General features: G+C 44.8%; 1 protein-coding gene across 2 annotated transcripts in view; it reads right to left on the reverse strand.

The window, feature by feature from the left end:
• Positions 1-21,694, reverse strand: part of LOC149358287 (glutamate receptor ionotropic, kainate 2) — a 372,085-nt gene that overhangs the window by 11,879 nt on the left and 338,512 nt on the right. For both annotated transcript variants that reach the window (XM_089570314.1, XM_089570313.1), the window contains exons 6-12: positions 18,677-18,730; positions 15,029-15,193; positions 11,660-11,812; positions 8,542-8,643; positions 7,358-7,459; positions 2,088-2,852; positions 531-753 (exon numbers count right to left, since the gene is read on the reverse strand). In XM_089570314.1, coding sequence (XP_089426440.1) covers positions 531-753; positions 2,088-2,852; positions 7,358-7,459; positions 8,542-8,643; positions 11,660-11,812; positions 15,029-15,193; positions 18,677-18,730 — 1,564 coding nt within the window. The remainder of the gene's footprint in view (positions 1-530; positions 754-2,087; positions 2,853-7,357; positions 7,460-8,541; positions 8,644-11,659; positions 11,813-15,028; positions 15,194-18,676; positions 18,731-21,694) is intronic.

Below are 21,694 nucleotides of genomic sequence, written 5' to 3' on the forward strand. Positions count from 1 at the left end.
GACAAAATGCGGCGCCATTCGACACGCGATTTCCTCGGTCAAGGACCCTGGTACATGTGTGTGCGCGCCTGTGTGTGCGTGTATGAGTGTGTGCGCGCGAGCCGACCAGGCGGCAGGCGCCCGAAAGGGGCTCCCGTGGCCGTTTCCCCGCGACCGTCCCTGAACCGGGCGGCAGGCTTTCCGGGAACTCTTTGACTGTCCAAGGTCGGAGAGGCGGGAGCGGAGGCAGAAGAGGGAGAAAGGAGGACTCGGCCCGGCATCGAAGGACAGTGCTTTTTGAGACGCTGAACGAACAAGTCGTGCTTCCAATCTCTCTGTAAAGTTTTCTTCTTTTACCATTCGGCCAATTAAACCAGTTGTTAAGTTTTACCGGAGTTCCTTCTTTGGGAACGAAACGAACGAACGCGTACGTAGAGCACGTATTCCCTCACGTACAAACAACACAGCCTCATTTGGGCGCATGCAGCCTTTCTCCTACGACTATCCGGACTACTTGAATTAGAGTCTGCAAGCATAGTCAGTATACAGACCCATTGGCGTAGCGATGCCGTATCCCTTGGAGTCTAGCAGTCCACCGACTTGCGTGAGGTTGCAGTCGCGCTGCACCATGTAGTCAAGCATGGTGGACTCCATTAGGAAGGCATAGTTGCCCTGCAGTACTCGTTGGACACCGTCCTCGTACGAGCTGACAAACACCCCGGGGCGGTTCTCCATGAACCGCCACATCTTCTGGTATGTTTCCATCTTCGAATCCTGCAGAGAAAAGAGTGACACCATTAGAACCCGCCTCGTCTACTGCGAGGCTAAACGCAAACCCATGTAGAAAGGTAACAGAAAACCAAAGCGGTGGCCTTGTGGTAGAGCATCCGCCTCGCATTCGGGAGGTGCTGGGTTCGATCCCCAGTGCCGCCGGGTACCCACCGGTTTCTTTAATGGGTACAAGACTTCCCCTGGCCTGGTGCTCGGCTCTTATAAGGTGAGATGCTTGGGAAAAGGGTCTTAGACCACAGTTGCCTTGACGGATCAGAGATAAGTTCCGCCGTCAAGCAACCCTAAATCCACCTCGTGCGATAGAAGGCCAAACCATAACTACATAAATACAGAACTATATATGCGAGACAGTAGTCTTAGAGGTACCTCACTGAATTTTCGTAAAGAAATAGTAGACACAGCAATGATTCGAGTTTATAATACGCATTCCAAGGAACCGGTGGAAAAAGCTAGTGTTCGCGACTACCCCATCAACTGCCCAGTGAGGGTTATAACTTGTCTGTATTACCTTCACATAACAGCGGGAGAGAATTCACTTAAATGCGACTACAACTTCTAAACCTTGGCTAGCTCGCAACTGTCCCGAATTCAGCTTCTGGTCACTTCTTTCTCTTACCGTGGATCTTAGTGCCACATCAAAATTTACAGCCCTAATTTTTGAATAATGAGGGCACCTCTTGGCCAAGAAGTGCATTGCAGAGCGCACGTTTGTCGCCATTTTAAAAAATCCGGAGAACTTTGGCACAGAATCAATGTGAAAATTGCGAACACTTGACGCACTTCTGTTCTTATGTTAGTGACACTGAGTGCGTGCATGCGTGTTTATGCCAAGAATGAAGATGAAACTGCACACGTCAACTTTGAACACTATGTTGCGACTATGGCCGAAACGAACGCATCGTACGCAAGTGTCGAAATGAATGCTTATTCATGTTCCCCTGATAGCCAAAACACATGAGCACGTAAGCTTCCAGAGGAATCAGGATAGTCATTACAGCAGCGTTATATAGACAGGAGCGCCGACGCCTTTGCCTGCGAGCGTGTTTACGTTTTTTTTCCTCCATGGATAAACTGAACATGGGTCTGGAAGCGGCAAACACGGCGGCGAGAAAGGCGGGATCCTCGGTGTGAGGGTGGGCTCCGCGGCACCGAACTGTGTCGCCATCTGTTACGCGAGCGACGAAACTGCTCTCAACACCAACGATCGTGGCGAATGAATGTACATGGGCGCCCGGTTTTGTCGGCCTATGTGATTGCATTACTTCGTGGTCGCCAGCCGGCGGACGCAAGGTATAAGTGTGCCACTCCGCACTCACCCTGAAAAACGTCATGGTGGAGCCGGAGTCAAGTGTGCCGTAGGAGATCTTGCTTTGCTCGGCTAGGTCTTCGACACTTTCGATGGGCGTGATCATACGTTCCACGGTCAGAAAGGCGGCCAGGTTGGCCGTGTACGACGAAATGAGGATGAGCGTGAAGAACCACCAGATGGTGCCCACGATCCTCGTGGACGTGGCCTTGGGGTTGAGGTCGCAGCCCTGGTGCATGAGCGTCACGATGGTGAACCAGAAGCTGTTGCCCAGGCTGAACTGGTTCTCCATGACCCCGGCGTCCCGGACGCAGGTGTGTGGCGTCCGCCACTCGTACGGGCTGAACCGGGCCACGATGAACATGGTGAACGAGACGAGCAGGTACGCCGCAAGCACGTACAGCCAGATGTCCACGTCCAGCGGGCTCATGAATGAGAATAGTTTGACGGGCATTCCTGAGGGTAGCATGAAGAGGATGCCGATGCCTAGGTTCATGAAGGGCTTGGTGAAATCGATGACGGACTCGCGCGCGTAGTTGATGGTCATGGGCGCTACGGCCAGATCGGCGTTCTTGTCGATGATCTCCCGAACCATGCCGTTCCATTCGCCGGTGGTGGTGTTCTCGACGCCGAACTTCTTGTCGGGCACCAGGTAAAGCTCGTAGTTGAAGCCCAGCAGGTCGGCGATGGTGCGCAGGAGGTCGATACAGAAGCCGTCGAAGCGGTCGTTACCCGTCAGGTTTTTGTTCTGCTTCATCATCACGTACGGACGTGACTGCACGAGCGTGTGGTGGGGAAAACAAAAAAGAGAAAGTAAGTAAACAAATAGAGCCACGGTTAAGAGCAACTCGCGGTGACTAGTGTGGAACTAAATCGAGTTGACTCGAAGTAGCATACAATTGATAACAGACATAAGTAGCCAGATGCATAGTACTGCCACCTTTCAACAATAAATGACAAGAGCCATGCTTCTTGTTGCTAAAACCAATTTGGAGAGAGCATACATTTGCGTGCAAAAGCATATTTATTTATACTGTGCAATTTTAAGTTGTGTTCCAACCACTGTGCGATTGTCGTTGCGACTCATTTCAAGGCACAATGAATACTCATAAAATTTTTGTTTCAAAGTGGAAATAAAAACAAATGTAGGAAGATAGCAGATGCTGAAAGGAACTTTTTCTATTGAAGCTGCCTGTCCAGCTCAAACTTGTGAGAGTTTTCAGCGATTCAAAAGTTACAAAAAAACTCAGTTGACGATGACAGGTGCTACGGATGCGGATAGGCATAGAACTTCTGGCTAAAGTTCCTCTTTTTTTCATGCACGAAATGAATTATTTCGAAAGATTATTTTCCCCAAGGTGCAAACGAAGTTGCCCTTTCTTCTTCTATGTTCTCAACAACCTGAGACATATTTTTAAAACTTTAACTTAACAGCATTTTAAGATTCGCTCGCGTGTTAGAGTCACGCTGTCAAATTGGTTACAGGACGGCAGTAAACTAATCATGGAACGAGATTCGACACAGAGACGTCTCAATGTATGAAAGAAGCTGGCACTGTGTTAATCATTCTATTTTATTCATTTTAAAGAATCAGGTAAAAAATTGTAAGTGCTTCACTCCGCGACCGAAAAGGCATATTACGACGACGCACTGCTAAGTCCTGTCTACTCCTGTGACACATTTTTACCAGTGCGAATAGATGTTCCATTTCGTGCCCCATTACAACGCTTCAGACAAAAAGACACGGTTGGCGCAGTCGCATTTCGATGGAGGCGAAGTACGACCAAACTTGTGTGCGGTGCGATATAACCGCACGTTACAAAACCTCAAGTTTTGTAAGTTCATGTGAAGCGCTCGACAACGGTATCGTTTGTAGCGCGTGCGTTGGCTTGGTATCTTAAATACCATATACCACACTGTTTCTTATGACACGAATTAGCATGCAAGCCGAAAGAAAAGGCTTCCACCGATCGATAAGGTTAGCAGAACATCGCAAGACAAACAAAGAGAATGATAAACAATGTTCATAAGGAATTTTACACAACATCAAATTTTTGACATATGTGGGAACTTAAAATAGTTTGACCATCGGAGTACAGCAGCTTGCGCTATGACAAAGAGGATGCGGGACTTTTCCGAAGCATTCGAATCTCGTTCCCATAGCACATACTTTAACATTATAATAAATTGAAATTCTACCTGTACTCTACTCTTTTCGCAGTTCATAGTGGTGCTGCTACACCCTTTGCTCAACGACTGAAGACTCTGAGGGCAGGCGTGGGCATAGTAACAGTCGCTATTATTTTCTTTTAGACAATTGTCGTTGCTCTGACCTCTTGGCAAAAACGTCCAGAGCCGACTGGATCAGTGTGCAGTTTTTGCGGGAAGCAAAGCCAAATGCAGCCCAGACGATTTTTCCGCCGAGGAAAAAAAAAAAAAATCAGGTTCCGAGCTACGGAAAATATTCCGAAACACGGCGACTAACCCAGTTTTTTGCCGAAAAAATTTCCTTACTTTCGGGCAAGAATATCGACACAACGAAAAACGATGAGCCTTTGAACAGTGCAAGCCGTTCAACACGAGCGCTTTTTTCCCCTTGCGTAACTGCCTCGCAGCGGAGTCATGCATTTTAAGCGTTCGCTCGCAGGGAACATCTTGACACTGCGGCTTGCTATAGATGTCCTGTATATGAGCGAGCAACGTAAAGGGCTCACAATATGTTTCAAGGCCGAGTCAGCTTTTGAGCTGTGTGGCCGGGCCCTTACGGAGCCCGACCCCACAGCTGAGCCCGACGATAAAGCTATAAAGGTGCCCAGGAGTAAGGATGATACTCTGAGAGATAATCTGAGAGGTGTCACGCATCTCTCGTAACGGGCTCGAAAGTAAAACCTGTGGTCTGGGGACTTTTGATTAACAGGGCTTGGTACTAGGCTCCTAGTGTAGACACTAGGCGATGAAAAACGGGCCAGCAGGTACATGCTGGACGTTACTTAAAGGTGTTTGTCTTTCTAATAGTACCATTTTACTTAAACGTATTCATATCCAGCAAAACATTAATATTGTCCCGTGGTGGTTACGGCTGCTGTCCTCCAGACAGGATCACCTCGAAAAGGGTTTTCAAAAGAAATTGTTATTGAGGCGAGTCGTGTTCGCAAAGAACTGGATGACTCATCGGCGGCGTGAGCAACAAGCTTGCTCGGCGGTCATCGAACAGAATGCCTGCCGCTCTCCGCTGCGCTCAACTTAAAGCTGGCAAGGAGCCATCGAGATAAAGCGCCGAAGCAACTACAAGAATCTGAAACAATGTGGACGCAGTCGTGCCTGGCTGCGATCATTCGAGATAATTCATGTCGCGTCCCAAACAAAATGATAAAACCTAGTGCCGGTGTCTTTGAGCGTGAACAATCAAACATTACAAAAATTCGTGGCAAAATTACATAGCCAGATTTTTCTTCTTTCAACTTCTTCACGAAAAAGTGAAATAGAAAGAAAATTAAGCGATGCTCTGCCTTGATGATCTACCTCAGGTAGTGTCGAAGAAATACGGTTGGGTAACTTTCTGTGTAATACTGCACCAAGTTACTGCAGCTTGCAAGAAATGATGCATGCTGAGAAAAGTGTCAAAGTATTAAAACCACACAGCATTTCTAACATGTTTTGAACAGAGTTCTCTAGTTTGGCTAGTCTTTTCGAATGCGACGAAAATTGTTGATCCGGAATTTAACAATATTAGGCACTCTGTTTTTTCCTTCGCCGAAACCTAATAATTCGCACTTCTACCCTTACTGTTTTCTTATTAGCAGCTTTTACTGGGTGTGTGAATGTGGAACTTATATTTCATTTTCATTCATTTATCTTGAGAATTAGCCTGAGCTTGCAGCTTAGATCAAACACTGCGCTGAAGTAAAGGTCGAAGAGATACGTATAATTTTATAGACCCTTCAGAGCCATTGTACCAACTTGAAGGTGTTAAAATTTACGAGTCGGTTCTTGATGTACAAAGCACGCTTTCAGCAAGGCACGTTTCAAAGAATGCATTAGAGAGCATCTGGGGATTAGAAACGGAAAAAATAATGTTTTCTACTTGAATTTTGAGCCCTAAATTCAATTCCCAAGGGGCCAGATCTTTGTTGCCTGAATTTTAAACGAATAATTTGTGTAAGTCTGCCACGCCGCCTTATGATACAAATAATAAATTATAGAAATGCAAAACCTGAAGGCAGGGCTTCAATTTCTGTATTGATACATTATCAGAAGCGAGCACAATATTTGGAGAGCAACGAACACAATTCAATTACTCGTGTGCCCTTTAAGATATCTAAGCGCGAAAAGAGAAAAGTTCACGTGACCTTTTTGTTCCTGATATGTTCTGCGTAATCTTCATAACACAGTATAATGCACTGTGTCTTCACTATACTTTAGCATAGTCGAGATCGGAATCTTTTCCAAAGCTTGCAGCAGTATCTCATTCCGGCGTTCACATTTTTTTTTATATTATGAAGCACGCAAAAAATCTCGATTGTTTAGAACCTCCTTATCAGACGCCCCAGGAGACGGTAGCTGCTAGAGTGACTGATTTTCAAAACTACGAGGGCAATTTCTTTATTTCACTACTCTGTCTTGGATAAAATAACCTATTATCTCTGTCTTTTTAAATAAATTGAACAAGATTAAAAGATATCCTCCCGCCATGAGTCAGCTTTGTGACTTACTGACTGGCTACCTTTGTTTAGCAGAGCTCGTGATCACAGGACACTTGTAAGGCTGCGAGTCTCTCTAGCTTCGTGTCGATCCAAAAAAACCATCCTTTTATTGCTTTGTGAAGCGCGCGCCCTTTATAGAATTGGCTAAAACTCGAAAGTAGAAACAACACGTGCAAAACATTTCGAATATGATTAATTTTTTGGCGTTATCGAATCAAGGACGTGTTATGGGTTAATCTGGTGCATACATAAGAACGAAACCATAGGGACAGGCGATAAGAAGTATAAGAGGAAACGCAAAGTGGGACAAGCGTAGTTCCAAATTAGATAATTTCCATTCGCTATATTTTTTAAATTGAGGATTGAACTTTAAAATTTGATATTTGATAATTTTTCATTGAGTCCTTGCTTTCGTACATCTGCGGTACTCTCAATGCTGCAGAGATCGTGACTTATATAATGTCTTCTCCTTCCACGTTCTGAGCCAGGAACACTGGGGCAAGCGCACAGCGAGTGTCCCAGCTGCGTTCGTAGCGGCGGGCGTATTTTAGATAACATCTGTGCGTATGGTGCTTACCTCTATGGTAGTCACTCGAAGCGTGATATTGGAGGTACCAAAGTCGTGGAAGGCATTGTGGTTTGTGATGTTGAGGCCATCGCTAGTGGACCACTCACCTACCTGAACGACGGGAAAGAGGGAGACGCAGTTCAGGCTCCGGGTGATAACAGGCGAATAACATATATCGCTAAATAGTCGAAGGTATTGTGCATAATTCAACTTGAAAGTCCACCCGCTAAGTCAATAATGAAGGAATTTGATCTTTTTTTGAATGCAGGCCAAGTTCTGCACGGCCTCCGCCGCTGCACAATGAGGTGTCGGCAACGACGATGTAGACAGGGCACTGCAGCACTTTTTTGAGAATTTCGCGATATTCAAGGATTCAAATCTATATAGGCTGTAGGTAAAGCATGCCAAGTGTTTTTGCAATAGCATTTGAAATAGTGTCGTAATCGACGATTAAATTTTGCGCTTCTGCTCAATGCACTGGAGGTGTGCAAGAAAGTTCAGCGTGACGTCACGGAAGGTATGATTTCCAATTACCGCTGTCGACAGCCACACCCTGCCCTGACTCGTTAGACGCTGCCAAACAACTCTCGGCAGGGTTTGCCTTCGGTGGCGTTGCTTTTTTCCTTCAAAGCAGGCGGTTGCGCGTTGGAAATGTATACCGGTACATTCGATGACGTCATCGTGCACCCCCCCCCCCCTCCCCCCACTTGGCGTTGTGCGCGGCGGAGAAGTTTGAAGGGCGTCCGGATTTTAATCAGCGACTACTTCACTATTTCAAGCGCTAGCCCAAAAAGACGTCGCATGCTTTACCTGCAAGTTTCACACATTCGACCCTGTTAAGCTCGTTCATTTCTAAAACCTACGCAGTTTCCCTTTAAAACGCAATTTTATTTTTATCTTGCGGCAAGATTACCTCTTGCGCACTGGTTATATTCAGTGAGAATCCCAATTTTTTTAACTAACCGCCACTATTCTTATGTTCACATAGGGCTAATCACAATTTTAAGTCAGTATAGACTCAAGCTTAGCATCAATGCGTTTGGTATTACGGCAATCAGAATCAGTTTTTTTACGACATTGTTTCTAACGGCATTTTCTGGTGCTCCGGGATGATCAAACAGATAGATTTTACTATGCATTCATTTCAGACGTACATAAATAACCATGCGATGACTGGGCATTCGGCGACTTACTTTTTCTAAGAAGTTCTGGCGAAGCTTGAGCAAATCTAGTTTCAGGCTCGTCCGGTTTCCCTCGTTGAACCGGATATTTCCTGTCAGACCATAGAAATCTACCTGTACGGAGAAAAGAATACAGGCGGTGAGAACAAGTGCACGGCTGATGAAAGGCAGTCATTGAACAAAAGCATTCAGCACTGCTAAATATACATGCTCTGAGCAGCACGTTATTTTAAGTGGAAAGATGTCCAGCTCGGGAGATGTACTTGTAGTACTCACTTCATGCTCATCTTTCGGAACTGGGGATTAGGGTCCAAAATCAGTAATGGAATCAATGACTCAAAATATTGCGCCCATTTCTCTCTAATATAGGAAAAAACAGTCATAGAACTGAATGGAAAAATCGCCACCGTGTTTTGAGACGTTTTATTTCCTTTTCGTTTCACTTGACCGCGACGGCAGCTGCGACGAAAGAAGCAGAGAGAAGGCAAGGCCGGTCTGTGCACCACCGCTAGGTACTGCTGTGCCGACGCAACAGATGGGCCGCGGCACTGGGACAGCACTTCATGAATTCGTAGCGTAACTACCGCACAGTTTTTTCCTCGACACGAAATTAGCGCCGAATATGCTATTCATGCAGAGAAAACGCGTCGTCATGCTCCGTCATTCGCCGGCACCGATCCATCATCACTGCGTGGGCTTGGAGCACTTTATGACGTCATCCCCCACACCTTATGTCACCGCAAGCAGCTACTAATGGAAGAAGGCGAATTGAAACGAAAACGAAATCGAAAGTTTCATAACACCGCCCTAGGTTTTACTTTGTAGCCCACAGGAACCTACATGCTTAAAATATGAGAGCGACAGGAAACAGCGACAAATTTCGCTTCATTTTCTATTTTTAATACAGTATCGCGTCGCAATAAACGAGTCCACTTGTCGTTTCACAGGCGCACAGAAATCAGCCTCATTAACAGATGAGATTGAGAGATTTAAAGCCGCGGCAGCGGCTTTAAATAAAACAGAAATGTAACGGTAGGTAGAGCTTCATTCCTTCTTGTAAAGTACAATTTTATTAGTGGGCGCAGTATAAGGTTTACTTAAGTATATACTTCCCTTTCAATAATAATGTCACATCGTGGTGACGGCGAGCAGTCCGAAAGAAGGACTGGCAGACTTGTCTGAAGCTCAAAAACTGCGTATTGCGCGATCTTGTACCACCCCAAATAAACTGAGCTCGGCGCCGGTGAAAGCAGCAAGTGAGATCGGCGGTCGAGGAATATAAGAACATCTTTGTCTCTCGACCACGCTTAATTTAAAGACAACAAGGAACTTTCGCGATATGAAGCCGTCTGATCGCTTCTAGGATAGCTAACAAGTGAAATGGCCGCACGCTGCCGGTGATAAACGAAGAACATAAGTAAACAACGATCAAGAAAACAAACAGCCTTTTGCAGCAGTACGATTAATCTATGTCTAAAAACGGTTCTCCAACCCAACATGTCATTTTGAATATTTCGAGCCACCTTTATCGAATGAGGCATTTCCGGCAGGCTGTGTCGTTTACCTCAAATTAAGATTTTAAACATGCAGAAAATAAATACACGAAAGAGCGGAGTCGCACAGAAGCTCCAGGACCTCGTAGCACCATTAAAAAGAATACTGTACACCTGTTAGGTCTTTATAACTTTTTGTTTAAAGTCAGTAAAGCTGTGCTGTTTTGCCTCATCGGGCAGCTAAGTTTCTTGCATTGCTGGGTTCCGAAGACGGACAATATTTCGTACCTGTCAACCTCATCCATTTGCCATAAAAGCAGCATACTTCATCGTACTTGCTTTTCTTTGCTTATATAACATGCCATCCGGTAAAAACAACCCGTGCCATTGTGGATTGGCATGCACAGATTTCCACGATCCGTTTTACCACCGTAAGCTCAATATAAGCGGAATGCACTGTGAAGATTGGTAAAATGTGAAGGGTTAAAAATGGTGCATTTAGTGTCGTACCATGAATTATGTTCTAACTATGTTCATGCAGTAAAATGGCTACTCATTAGAGAAATTTATTTTCAACCAACTACAAAACACCGAAAGTTATTTTTTTACCTTTCTTGTTTTCAAGGTGTGTTAAAGAAACTATCTGACGCGAATCTCTCCAACTGCAGAAGGGGAGCATGATCACGCTAGAATTGAAAGCGAAAATGTATACTTCGCTTCGCATTTACAGTTACGGATTGAAAGATGCAAGTAGACAGGACAAGCGACTAACCTGCAGTTTCGTCATCTCTCAGTAGTCTCTTGTACTTATAGATGCACCGCAAATTTCGACTCTTATAATGCACTTTTTCTCGAAACAGGTGTTGTGGACGATTAGAGGTACAACCAGCCGTGTAGGACGTTCACCATTACGCAACTCCAGCATAGTACAACAGCGAGAAACAACGAATGAGGGTGGGTTCCAATAGTCGTGAGGTTAATTTTTTTTTTCCGTCATTTGGGCCTCAACGAGAACAATCCGCACGTGCAACACTTCATGAGAAACTTCGCTTTACTACCGAATGGCACTTGAAGCAGCGATTTGGTTATTTTGAAAATTTGAGCTATCGCTTTTGTTACATCATCATCATCATCAGCCTGACTACACCCACTGCAGGGCAAAGGCCTCTCCCACGTCTCTCCAATTAACCCTGTCCTTTGTCAGTTGCCGCCACTGTATCCCCGCAAACTTCTTAATCTCATCCGCCCACCTAACTTTCTGCCGTCCCCTACTACGTTTGCTTTCTCTTGGAATCCACTCTGTTACCCTTAAGGACCAGCGCTTATCTTGCCTTCGCATTGCCTGCCCTGCCCAAGCCCATTTCTTCCTCTTGATTTCAACTAAGATGTCATTAACCCGCGTTTGTTCTCTCACCCACTCCGCCCTCTTCCGATCTCTTAACGTTATACCTATCATTTTTCTTTCCATAGCTCGCTGCGTTGTCCTTAACTTAAGCTGAACCCTTTTTGTTAGCCTCCACGTTTCTGCCCCATAGGTTCCCCATAGGCTTTTGTTACAGGGGTAGGTAATTCACAGGAATCTTTGACGTTGTCGCCCCTCATTCAAACCATGTGCACCAGCATGTCATCCCGCTCACCATGCTGATGAGGTTGAAGAGGCTGGTGCCTTCGGTCCACGAGACCTCGTCCTCGCATGAGACGTTGGCCGGTCGCAGCGTGGCGCTTCGTTGCAGGTCGTTCAGCCCGTGGGCGAAGGCGTACACAGCGTCGAACATGAGGGCGGGTTCCGTCTGCGACGGCAGCAAAAACTCGTTGAGTCGGAAGAAGCTCTTTTCGTTATTGTTGTAGCAAAAAGACTGAAGTGTGATGCCATACGAATCGTTAACAAATTGCAGCTTGAATTTGAACACATATTAAGCGAAAATAATTATCATTATGATGTTTTCAGGTTTTCATGCTTTTTGCATCAAATCCGAGGTAAACGAAGTTCACCTCTCCTAACTGTCTGCAGCAATAGCTTAAAAAGACGCAAATCAAGCAATAAACCCGAAAATTCACTGAAGCATTTGGTGTTCTTTATATCTGTGCGTCGCACACAAATCCATTTCCTTGATAGGAAACCCCCTGACACAGTTAACTACGCCGGAATTCAATTCTATTCTTGGCAAACGCTTTTTGAAATAATTAAGATGCTCCTTGGTGTTTCCCCTGCAAATAAATAGAGGAGTTACATAGCGAGTTTATGTGGCGTTGAAGAAACGCGAAATTGGCCCTGAACCCACCGTAACTCAGCCGCAAAAGTAAGCGGAGGATAGCCAAAGTCGCTCTATGTTTAGATTTGGAGCATCTCTGCGGAAAGTAAGCTTACAAGAAATCCCATCGTTGCCTTGAGAATTAAAACAGTGCAAAACTGCTTCCTAATAAAAGGATAACGTTACGCGGGACTTTATTAGTGCTGAATGCCATTCGTGTCATTGACTGCGTCCCCTTCGCATGTAGCAACGGAAAAAGGTAGCAAGCCCCTTGTAGCCTCCTTTTAGCCAGACAATAAAAAAAAATAAAGTTACCAAAGTAGCCCTGGACCACTGGTGGCTTTCTCACGGTGAGCACATTTGGAAAATGGAAAACAGAGGAGGTGAGTTCACGTCAGATCTCGCTGTTAGCTGTTTGTTTTCCAGTGTAGGGTGGTAGGTTTTGGAGCTTAATTATTCATTCTCTTTAAGCACAGATGAGTTAATCCGTTAGGAACAAATTTCGTCCTGGTAAATGACTTCCAGATATTAGGATTGTAGTGTCACATTATCCCTTCCGTTTCGTTCTTTGCACGGTACTTGCCTCTTCCAGCGTCAAGAGTAATTTACCCATCGACAAGGAAGCGATTATCCGATTGACTACTCTGTTGATGTTATTGGGTGAGGAGGAAATCTGAGAAGACTGTCTAATTGGGAATAAAATAGTCTTAGAAGGCAGGGTGTGTAAAGAACACCTTCAGATGCAGTGGACGTTTGTTCCTTATTCCACTACTTTTTACAGGGTAACCGTACTCCTGCTTACCCAGAGAGCAGCGACACTCTCTGCAGGAGTGAATCTACTCCTTCTGTTACGGAACTGGAAAAAAAAAGACACACAGGCTGAGCGGTAAATCGAACCGCAAAACTATCGGCTGGGTGTCAAGAGCGCTACCACTCGACCACTGGTAATTTCTTTCTTCACTGTGGTTCTTAAAAGAAAAAAGAAATATGGCTTTTATTTATCCGGTCAATGCTGCTTTTTAATAGGTATATAGGCTTTGTTTTGATTCTCAAGGCCGCGGTATCTATGCATTTTCTGAAATTTAGTAATTATTTTAATTTGAAATTTAGAATTTTTTTTTTAGTTCGTGTGCTTGTAGAACTGGTGTACCTCATAGCTGCCTCCCCTTCTGTTATCACATACATTCTCTTCAGTGTTTCTGCATTAGTGTATATTGATATGTCCTTTTCGTTGCGCGTTTGATTTCTATGGTATTTCTGTTTTATTTATTATAGTGCTTTATTACTGTTGAATGTATTTTGCCGCTTCCACTGCTGATAGGTGACTGGAGCCCAGTCAAATTGCAGTGTAGTAGCTTTTCTCCGGTCACTTTTTATGCCTTCTAAAGTTGCGAAATAATGTTCACCATCATCATCATTTATTTACCCTTAAGGGCCCTTGGCTTAGGGAATTATTACATAAGGGGGGGGGGGGGGAAGCAGTCGTTACATAATACAGAGGTCGGTAACATCAATTTGAAACTGGCCAGTAATTCCCGATCACGGCTGCATTGAAATCTTCGCAGCTCAATATACGACGAAACCAGCCAAGAAATAGCTGCGCATTGCAGAAAAGCTTCATTCCGCATTGTTCTCGTATCGTACGGTACATTGAACGTTTGAGTTCCTTGAACGGAGGCTTTGGCGTACTGTCACATATTTCATTGGGGTAAAAAGCAAGTGTAGCCTCACTTACTCTCTCGTCGAGCGCTAGCATTGCAGTGTGAAGTATTTACATGGTTGTATGGCGGAAGAATTGCGGGCATTTAGCTGTAGCATCGGTCGTTTCTGCGAAGCGTTTTTTTCTGTGACAGTGACTATTTTCAAACGGTTGTTCTAAGTCGTGAATGGTACCCCGAAGGGTATGTAGGCTTTTCATTTAGCGAAAGAGGTGAATCTTGTTTTTCTAAGGAACTTCGAAAGTTAAAAAGCAGCTTCTTCTTCAACTTACGTCCACAAGCTCATGCATCGCTAAATGGGACTTATTGAGATCCATTGCGCAGCTATACAGTTTATCCTTTCAGCTCAAACACGGTCATTGTATTTTTCATTTAGGGAAGGATGTCCTTTCCAAGACACGAAGGCCAGAAGTGACCACAGGTCTCAGCTGTATTATAAAAGCGAGAGAAATATGACCATTTTCCAACCCCTTCTACCTACAGAAGAGTGCGAAGGTAGTGCTACTCTCAGCTACTTTCTGCTAACGGCTCCTAACGAAAGTACGTCAGCTTGTTCCTACTTTTTGAGAAAGCGCCGGTTCTTACAGTGTAGTCATGATGATCGCGTTCGTCTTATTCATGTGGTGTATTGCTTTTCACTGGAAATCAGCAGCAAGGACGTGATGCGCAGGAAAACCGCTTGCGGATAGCTATGGAAGCAATCAGTGTTCCTTATTGGAGCCGGCACTAGTAAACTCTGGAAATTGACATAAGTATTTCCCGGAATGTACAGCGAATGCTGTTGTAATTTGTAACAGTATGACATTAACTTTGCTACCGAGGAACAGGAAAAAATGACTAAATTACTTAGAAATGATTATTCAATTAACGCGAAGGTTGAATTTTCACTTGTAAAACGAATAAAATAAACTAGCGTTACATCTGAGAAAGTACAGGTGGTAACAGGTTCGTCCCGCTTGTAATGGTCATCATTATGACATTTTATGTTGTTTTCAAGCGTCAGCCGGTACTTACGATTATCACGTTAGATACTTACGATTATCACGTTAGAGCGGTTGAGGATGTTCTGCCCGAAAGGTTGAAATTTTTCCATGTCACGGAGAATGTTCCGAACTGTCTGGTTTTCCGAGTCAACCATTCGATAAGCAGTAATGTTGACGAAGTTGTATTGGAAATCTTCTAAGTTGTAGGCTTCGATGTCCTGCGCAAAGAAATAAAAAACATTAACGTAAGTCTTCACACAACTAAAACATCAACAAGAATATCATAATATCATGTGCGCTCCATAACTAGCACTGAAACAAGCCGCGAAGGCGTGGGTCATGTAAGTAAGAACTTCCCGCAAAGCCCAACCTTCGCTGATCATCATCAGCCTGACTACGCCCGCTGTAGGACAAACGCACCTCCCATCTCTCTCCAATTAATCCTCTCCTTTGCCAGTCGCGACTACCTTATCCCCGCAAACCTCTTAATCTCATCCGACAACCCAACTCTCTGCAGCGCCCTGCTACGCTTGCGCGCTCTTGGAACCCAGTCCGTTAGCCGTAACGACCATCGGTTAGCTTGCCTTCGCAATACACGTCCTGCCCAAGCCCATTCCAACCATAGTTACTGCGCTCTAAGTAAACCTAACCTGATTAGTGCAAGCATGAAGCATTCGCAGCCCTTGCTTAACGAGAATTCCTAATGCAAGAGTGAGGTACAAGCTCTGACCATCTCTGCAACGAGACGCAAGGTTGGCGCTAACATTCCTTGTGGCGCAACATTCTCAGCGAGCCACTGAGCAAACAAAAGCAACGTTTTCAAGGCGATGTCTTTCTCTCTTTTGCCTGAGAACCGAATGTCACGAAAAGCTGTATCCGTTCGCGGAACAACTTCTAGGTTCTTCACGTGAACTGACAGTCTGGGAACTGACTGACAGTTCCCAGACTCTTCAGACCTTTATTATGATAGAGTCTATTCTTGGCGCTGCAGAAATCTTGTTTCGAAGAGAATTTCCCTAAAAATACATTTTTTTGTGAAAACCGAAAGAAATACTACAATGTTCACTGCGGCATGGACGCATTCATGCGTATACAGGAAGAAATGTACAGAAAGGAACCACCCTACTGGCAAGACACGAGCCGTTGTCCCCCATCGGCGAGCTAGAATAGCTACCACTTCCTTTTTAAACGCGAAAATTTATTCTTAGCTTACACTTTCGAATTTCCGAGCCCACAAAATAGTGTCCGGATTTCAACCAGAGTAGTGTGTACTGAAAATAACACTGGCAAGCTCAAAGAGGCTTTCTCCTCTCTTGTTATTTGCAAGAGGTTTAGGATTAGGTTTATTGGGGTTTAACGTCCCAAAGCCACTGAGGCTATGAGAGACGCCGTAGTGAAGGGCTCCGGAAATTTCGACCACCTGGGGTTCTTTAACGTGCACTGATATCGCACAGCACACGGGCCTCTAGAATTTCGCCTTCAAGAAATTCAGCCTCCGCGGCCGGGATCGAGCCCGCTTTTTTCGTGTCAGCAGCCGAGCGCCGTAGCCCCTGAGCCACCGCGGCGGGTGTGTTTTTGCAAGAAACTCATCTACTTGTCCACTCTGTACTAAGGACTGACTGGTTGGGAACACAACGAGTTGGACACACAACGACATCATAGCTGCTCAGAAATCTTTCCTTAGAATAGGCACCAAGGTAACCCATTACCGTCATTTCAAGAAATGTCTACTGTGTTTGACAGCTGTTGTGGGACTATATTGCGAGTCACACTGAAGTTGTCTCCCTTTCACGTTTTTTTTTTATTGTCGATTCGCCCATCGCAGGCATAGCGCTGTCATCAATCCAGGCCATGACGAATATTGAATAGCCAAGTTGCAGCAGTGCCTGATAGATGGCATGAGATACCTCTAGATTTTGCGCACCAGCTTTTCACCGAATCTTCACTCACTTCTTTGTCCATGCCTCACGGCAGCACTTTCGCTTCGGCAATTAGTACAAACAGTTCTGCGTCCACGTCGCGAAATCTACATTCACAACAACCGAAGCTTAAGTTCGCGCGGATAATGAAAACAACATCCATGTGTTTATGAGCATACACTGTACGCATGTGCAAGTATATAGCATGCACTGTGAATATCGCCGCGTTGGTAGTAGGGTATCAAGAATATGAGGAACAAGACGACATAGATAGCTTACATAAAATAATCGGACTCCTGAAGGCAGGTGGTAAGATAGCGTTTCTGCAGCAGTTCACACAGCGCTTACCAAGTGTTTCTGCAAACATTTGTAGCGAAAGCTATCATACGAAGCCCTCCACGGCGGATACAGGATTCGGAGTGTAGACCGTCATCATATGGTCACGTCAAGGCCACAGATTCATTGTCAGGTGACCGCTCACGTGACCTGGGTCGCTTACATGACCAGCGCCAGTAGCGTGACCCGTGCTTTCGGTTGCAATTGTTGCGGTAGCCTAGGTTGGCACGAGGTCTGTAAGCCTTAGAATTTACTCCAAGCCCTAAGCTGTAGCGAAACACAGCCATCAGCACGAGGATGGCTCTTTTTTAGTTCATCGAGCTACGCAGCAGAGCGTGAACACTTCCAAATTTTTATTTGCTTTTGCATTCGCAGAATTCTTCAGATCAGTTGCTTAGATGAGATACGAAAGGACGAATAAATTTCGCACCTGAGTACAAATGCAGCGCATTATTTCTGATTGTCAGTACCAGTGCGTTGGGTCTGAAAGGTAAAGCGGACGAAACTACCACGAAAATGACGAAGAAGTACCGGGAACAGTTCCTCAATTTATACTGCTCCAATATATCTGACAAGACATACTCAAGTAAGTACCGCTTTAATAAATCTTAGGCACGTCATGCAGTTGATGCTGTGGTTCGTTTTCAAATTAGGTCGAGGTGGTTTTATAAAGTACGTGCGGTCGAATGCCGCTCGGAAGAACAAAGAACAACAGTGCAAGACATTGCGAATGCTTCTGTGATTGGTCCGTTTTCGCGCTATAGCCTGTTGCACTGCGCTTTTTAGAGAAATTGAAATGCGAAGCGAAATATCCGATGTTTTTCTTCCCGCTGTAAAACTAATTGATTGAGGTAGGGAGAATAGTGAGCAGTGGTAGTAATCTAGAAAATCTTACAAAATAATAATAGGGCACACAATCATAAAATATCCACTCAGGATTGCACCCTATTAACGGGATTATATCTTCGCGGCGAAATTAACAACTGGTTTCCGCTTAAAAAACTGAAGTAGCACTTGAAGCGACGCTTTGACAACGCATTGGCCGACAGAAAGCCCAAGCTGAAAAGATTAGATTCATTAATTGAATTAGAAGAACTTCTTACTGGGCTAGACGGTGCATGTTGTAACAAAAGAACTATAGTGCAACCAAGACGAACGCAATGAAGGAACCATAGAAGAAAGGACACAGGACAGTCTTGTGGGGTCCTTTCTTTTTTCGGCTTGTTTGCTCTATAGTTCTTTTGTTCCATCATTTATTGAAAATTACTGTGAAGTCTGTTCCGCGGTGCTACAAGGAGTACAACTTTTTTCCTTTGATATCATTATATTTCACAGCCTTAGATTAAGCAGTCATCCTCAGTTGCGGTAAATTACTCGCTATATTCATGCGCTTCACCTCAATCCTTAAATACTCATGCTTTCGTATTGACAAGAAAGCATACTTACGTAAGTAGCAAAGTGGTAGTGGTATTTGTAGTCGTTCATCTGGATTTGGAGAATCTGCATGAACAGTACAATCCCAGGTTTAGTCAAGAATGAAGGCGGCACTTAAAAAAAACATGCAGTAAACACTCTTTATTGCAAAGAAAGAAAAATGCTTATACCATTGTAAGCTGCTCCTCGACATTTGAAAAGTAGATCACAAGATCTTTGCATAAGGACCAGAAAATTTAGCATGTTTTCTCATACTGCTACATAAATTGAGGAAAGTCATGCAAATTCGCAAAAAATTACCCGGAGTAATTCTCTACATCACCGTTTAACTCCATTAACTCACTTATGTGAAACTATACCACACATATTAGGGTCATGTCATTTAGACGACAGTTTACTAGGGATGTTATTTTCAAGCGATGATGTAATTACGCGAGGTGTTTTCAGCTCTTTTCTTCCCTGACAAATATTGCGCAAAAAAGCGTGCACAAATGTGCGCAGTACTTTCAGGCGCTATAATAGTTTTGCAAACTTTTTTATATTGTCGAATTCAAAATAATAATAAAAAAAATGTATTCCACAGAAACCATTTTAATATATTGTGTCTTCAAAATGGTGGCCACCAAATATCGCTACCGGGTTTGATACAACTACATTTCTAGAGCTAATCTGCGGTTTGAGTAACATCTAACAAAACTCGCCATCCTAAAGGAGCCATATCTTTTTTTTTCTTTATCGGAAAGCGCGCATGCTGTGGTGTTTCAATATGCACCCTGGAAGTTTGTTGTCCTGCATTTCTGTTTAGCTTTAGTGATGTACTTGTTCTGATCTTCTCTTCATGAAGATAAGATCAAGATCTTATGAAGAGAAAAGTATATAACACCTGTATCCTACCGGTACTCACCTATGGGGCAGAAACGTGGAGGCTAACAAAGAGGGTTCAGCTTAAGTTAAGAACAACGCAGCGAGCTATGGAAAGGAAAATGATAGGTGTAACGTTAAGAGATCGGAAGAGGGCGGAGTGGGTGAGGGAACAAACGCGGGTTAATGACATCCTAGTTGAAATCAAGAGGAAGAAGTGGGCTTGGGCAGGGCATGTAATGCGAAGATAACCGCTGGTCCTTAAGGGTAACGGAGTGGATTCCAATAGAAAGCAAACGTAGCAGGGGACGGCAGAAAGTTAGGTGGGCGGATGAGATTAAGAAGTTTGCGGGGATACAGTGGCGGCAACTAGCAAAGGACAGGGTTAATTGGAGAGACATGGGAGAGGCCTTTGCCCTGCAGTGGGTGTAGTCAGGCTGATGATGATGATGTTCTGATCATTGCAAATTTTGTGATAATGCTTGCATTTGAAAAATTTGAAATTTCTTCACAGTTTATGAAGAAATATCTTCTCTTTTTAGTGTTATGTTATGTCTACAATTCTCTATCTTTTACTGCCCACACTTTTTTGGTACCCTACAAAAAGGACGTTTAGGAGTGTTTAGAATAAAATAAATAAATAAAGCGAGAGGTGTTCGTGCCACACTCGTTGTGCAACCCCTGGCCACCATGACAGCGCGCATATGATGAGTGACAGCCACTGACACGCAGTTCTTCCATGCGCGATTCTTAGAGACATTGGACGCCGTCTGGCCGGCGCTTGCTGGAATTTCCACTGAAGTGTTGCTGGATTCTGATGCCTAACATATATCACAGGCTACAAGCGAGAGGAAATACAGGAACATAAGCGGGTGAAATGCGGAAACGTTCTAAATGTGTCTTTTGCGGGCAACATGGATTTTTGCACGATGTTCAGATCTAACTGTAAACCCATACCCTGTTTACAGCGTTCCAGACACAATGTTTCTTACTCTTAGGATCTCGGGATCAATCTGACTGGAGAAGCTTGCTAGCTCAAGGACACACCACAGCAATTCTATCTTGCGCTTGACCTGCTGATAAGACCACGCCTCGAGGATTTCACGAAAAGGGCTAATTTGATTCAAGATCTGCAACCTGTCTCAATTGCTGGTAAACGCAGCACTTGACCAGAAGGACGTAGTTGAAGACAAAGGCGGGTTTAAGAGGACCATGTCCGAGTTTCAGTGCTGCTTAGAACACAGGCTCTTAAACCAGAAATGACTAGCGGCAAGCAAAAAAGGATCTCAAAGCATAACCCCAGTGAACATTCCTTAAGGCGCTTGGTCTCCTAAGGTTCTTCCACAAGAGCACACTCATTGTACGGCCAGGCTCTCGAAGAGCTCTCGGGCCGGCCATTCCAGGATTGAGCCCGGTTACTTCAAAGACGTCGGCTGGCTCGACCACTCAAGCGTTCAAGAACACGCTGCGCTCGATTGAGCCCGTCAATGGCAATGCCGGAGAAGAAGACGCGACGAGAATCAAACAGAGAGAGAGAGAAAAAATGCGGGGGGGGGGGGGGGGCACGAGTGGCGGCGATAAAAGTCAGTACGACCGTGAGGAAGTTTCGCAGACTGTGTGGGAAGAAAGAAGAGACGAACGGCATTCACGAAGAGAAAGCGCCTAATTAACTCGACGACGACCGCCCTAATTGCCGCTAGTAGAATAGCGCACGCTTCACGTCTGTGGAAGCCCCACGCACTGGCGACGACGACGATAGAGTCTAAACCCTAAGGCTGCCGCACCATAGTGGAGACGAAAGAACGAATAAGCGCGAGGTGGCAAGACAAGTAAGTTCCTGTAGTGCGTCGCACCCAAATTCCGTGCAGCGCAGTGAAAAGTATAGCGTTGGAGTCGGTGGTTACGAGCACTTTCTGGCTAGCCGGCTCATTATCGGCTAGCCTGTCACCGACTCCCAGGTTAGTTCCCGTGTATTTGGATCGGGCAGTCTCCAGCCATCCGTAGGCGAATCCACGAGGCACTGCGAAGTTTGCACAAATTGATTCAAACCAGCTTTTCATCTCTGAACGATGCACACTTTTAGTCCAACGCCATATAGAAGCGAGGTGCTAGCTAGGCCTACTGTGTAAGTGGGCCTTGCGCAGGTTTTCGTTTTTTTTTTTTTTTTGG

This window comes from Amblyomma mixtum, chromosome 2, assembly GCF_055824585.1.
Source record: "Amblyomma mixtum isolate Tamu chromosome 2, ASM5582458v1, whole genome shotgun sequence".
Taxonomy (NCBI): Eukaryota; Metazoa; Arthropoda; class Arachnida; order Ixodida; family Ixodidae; genus Amblyomma; species Amblyomma mixtum.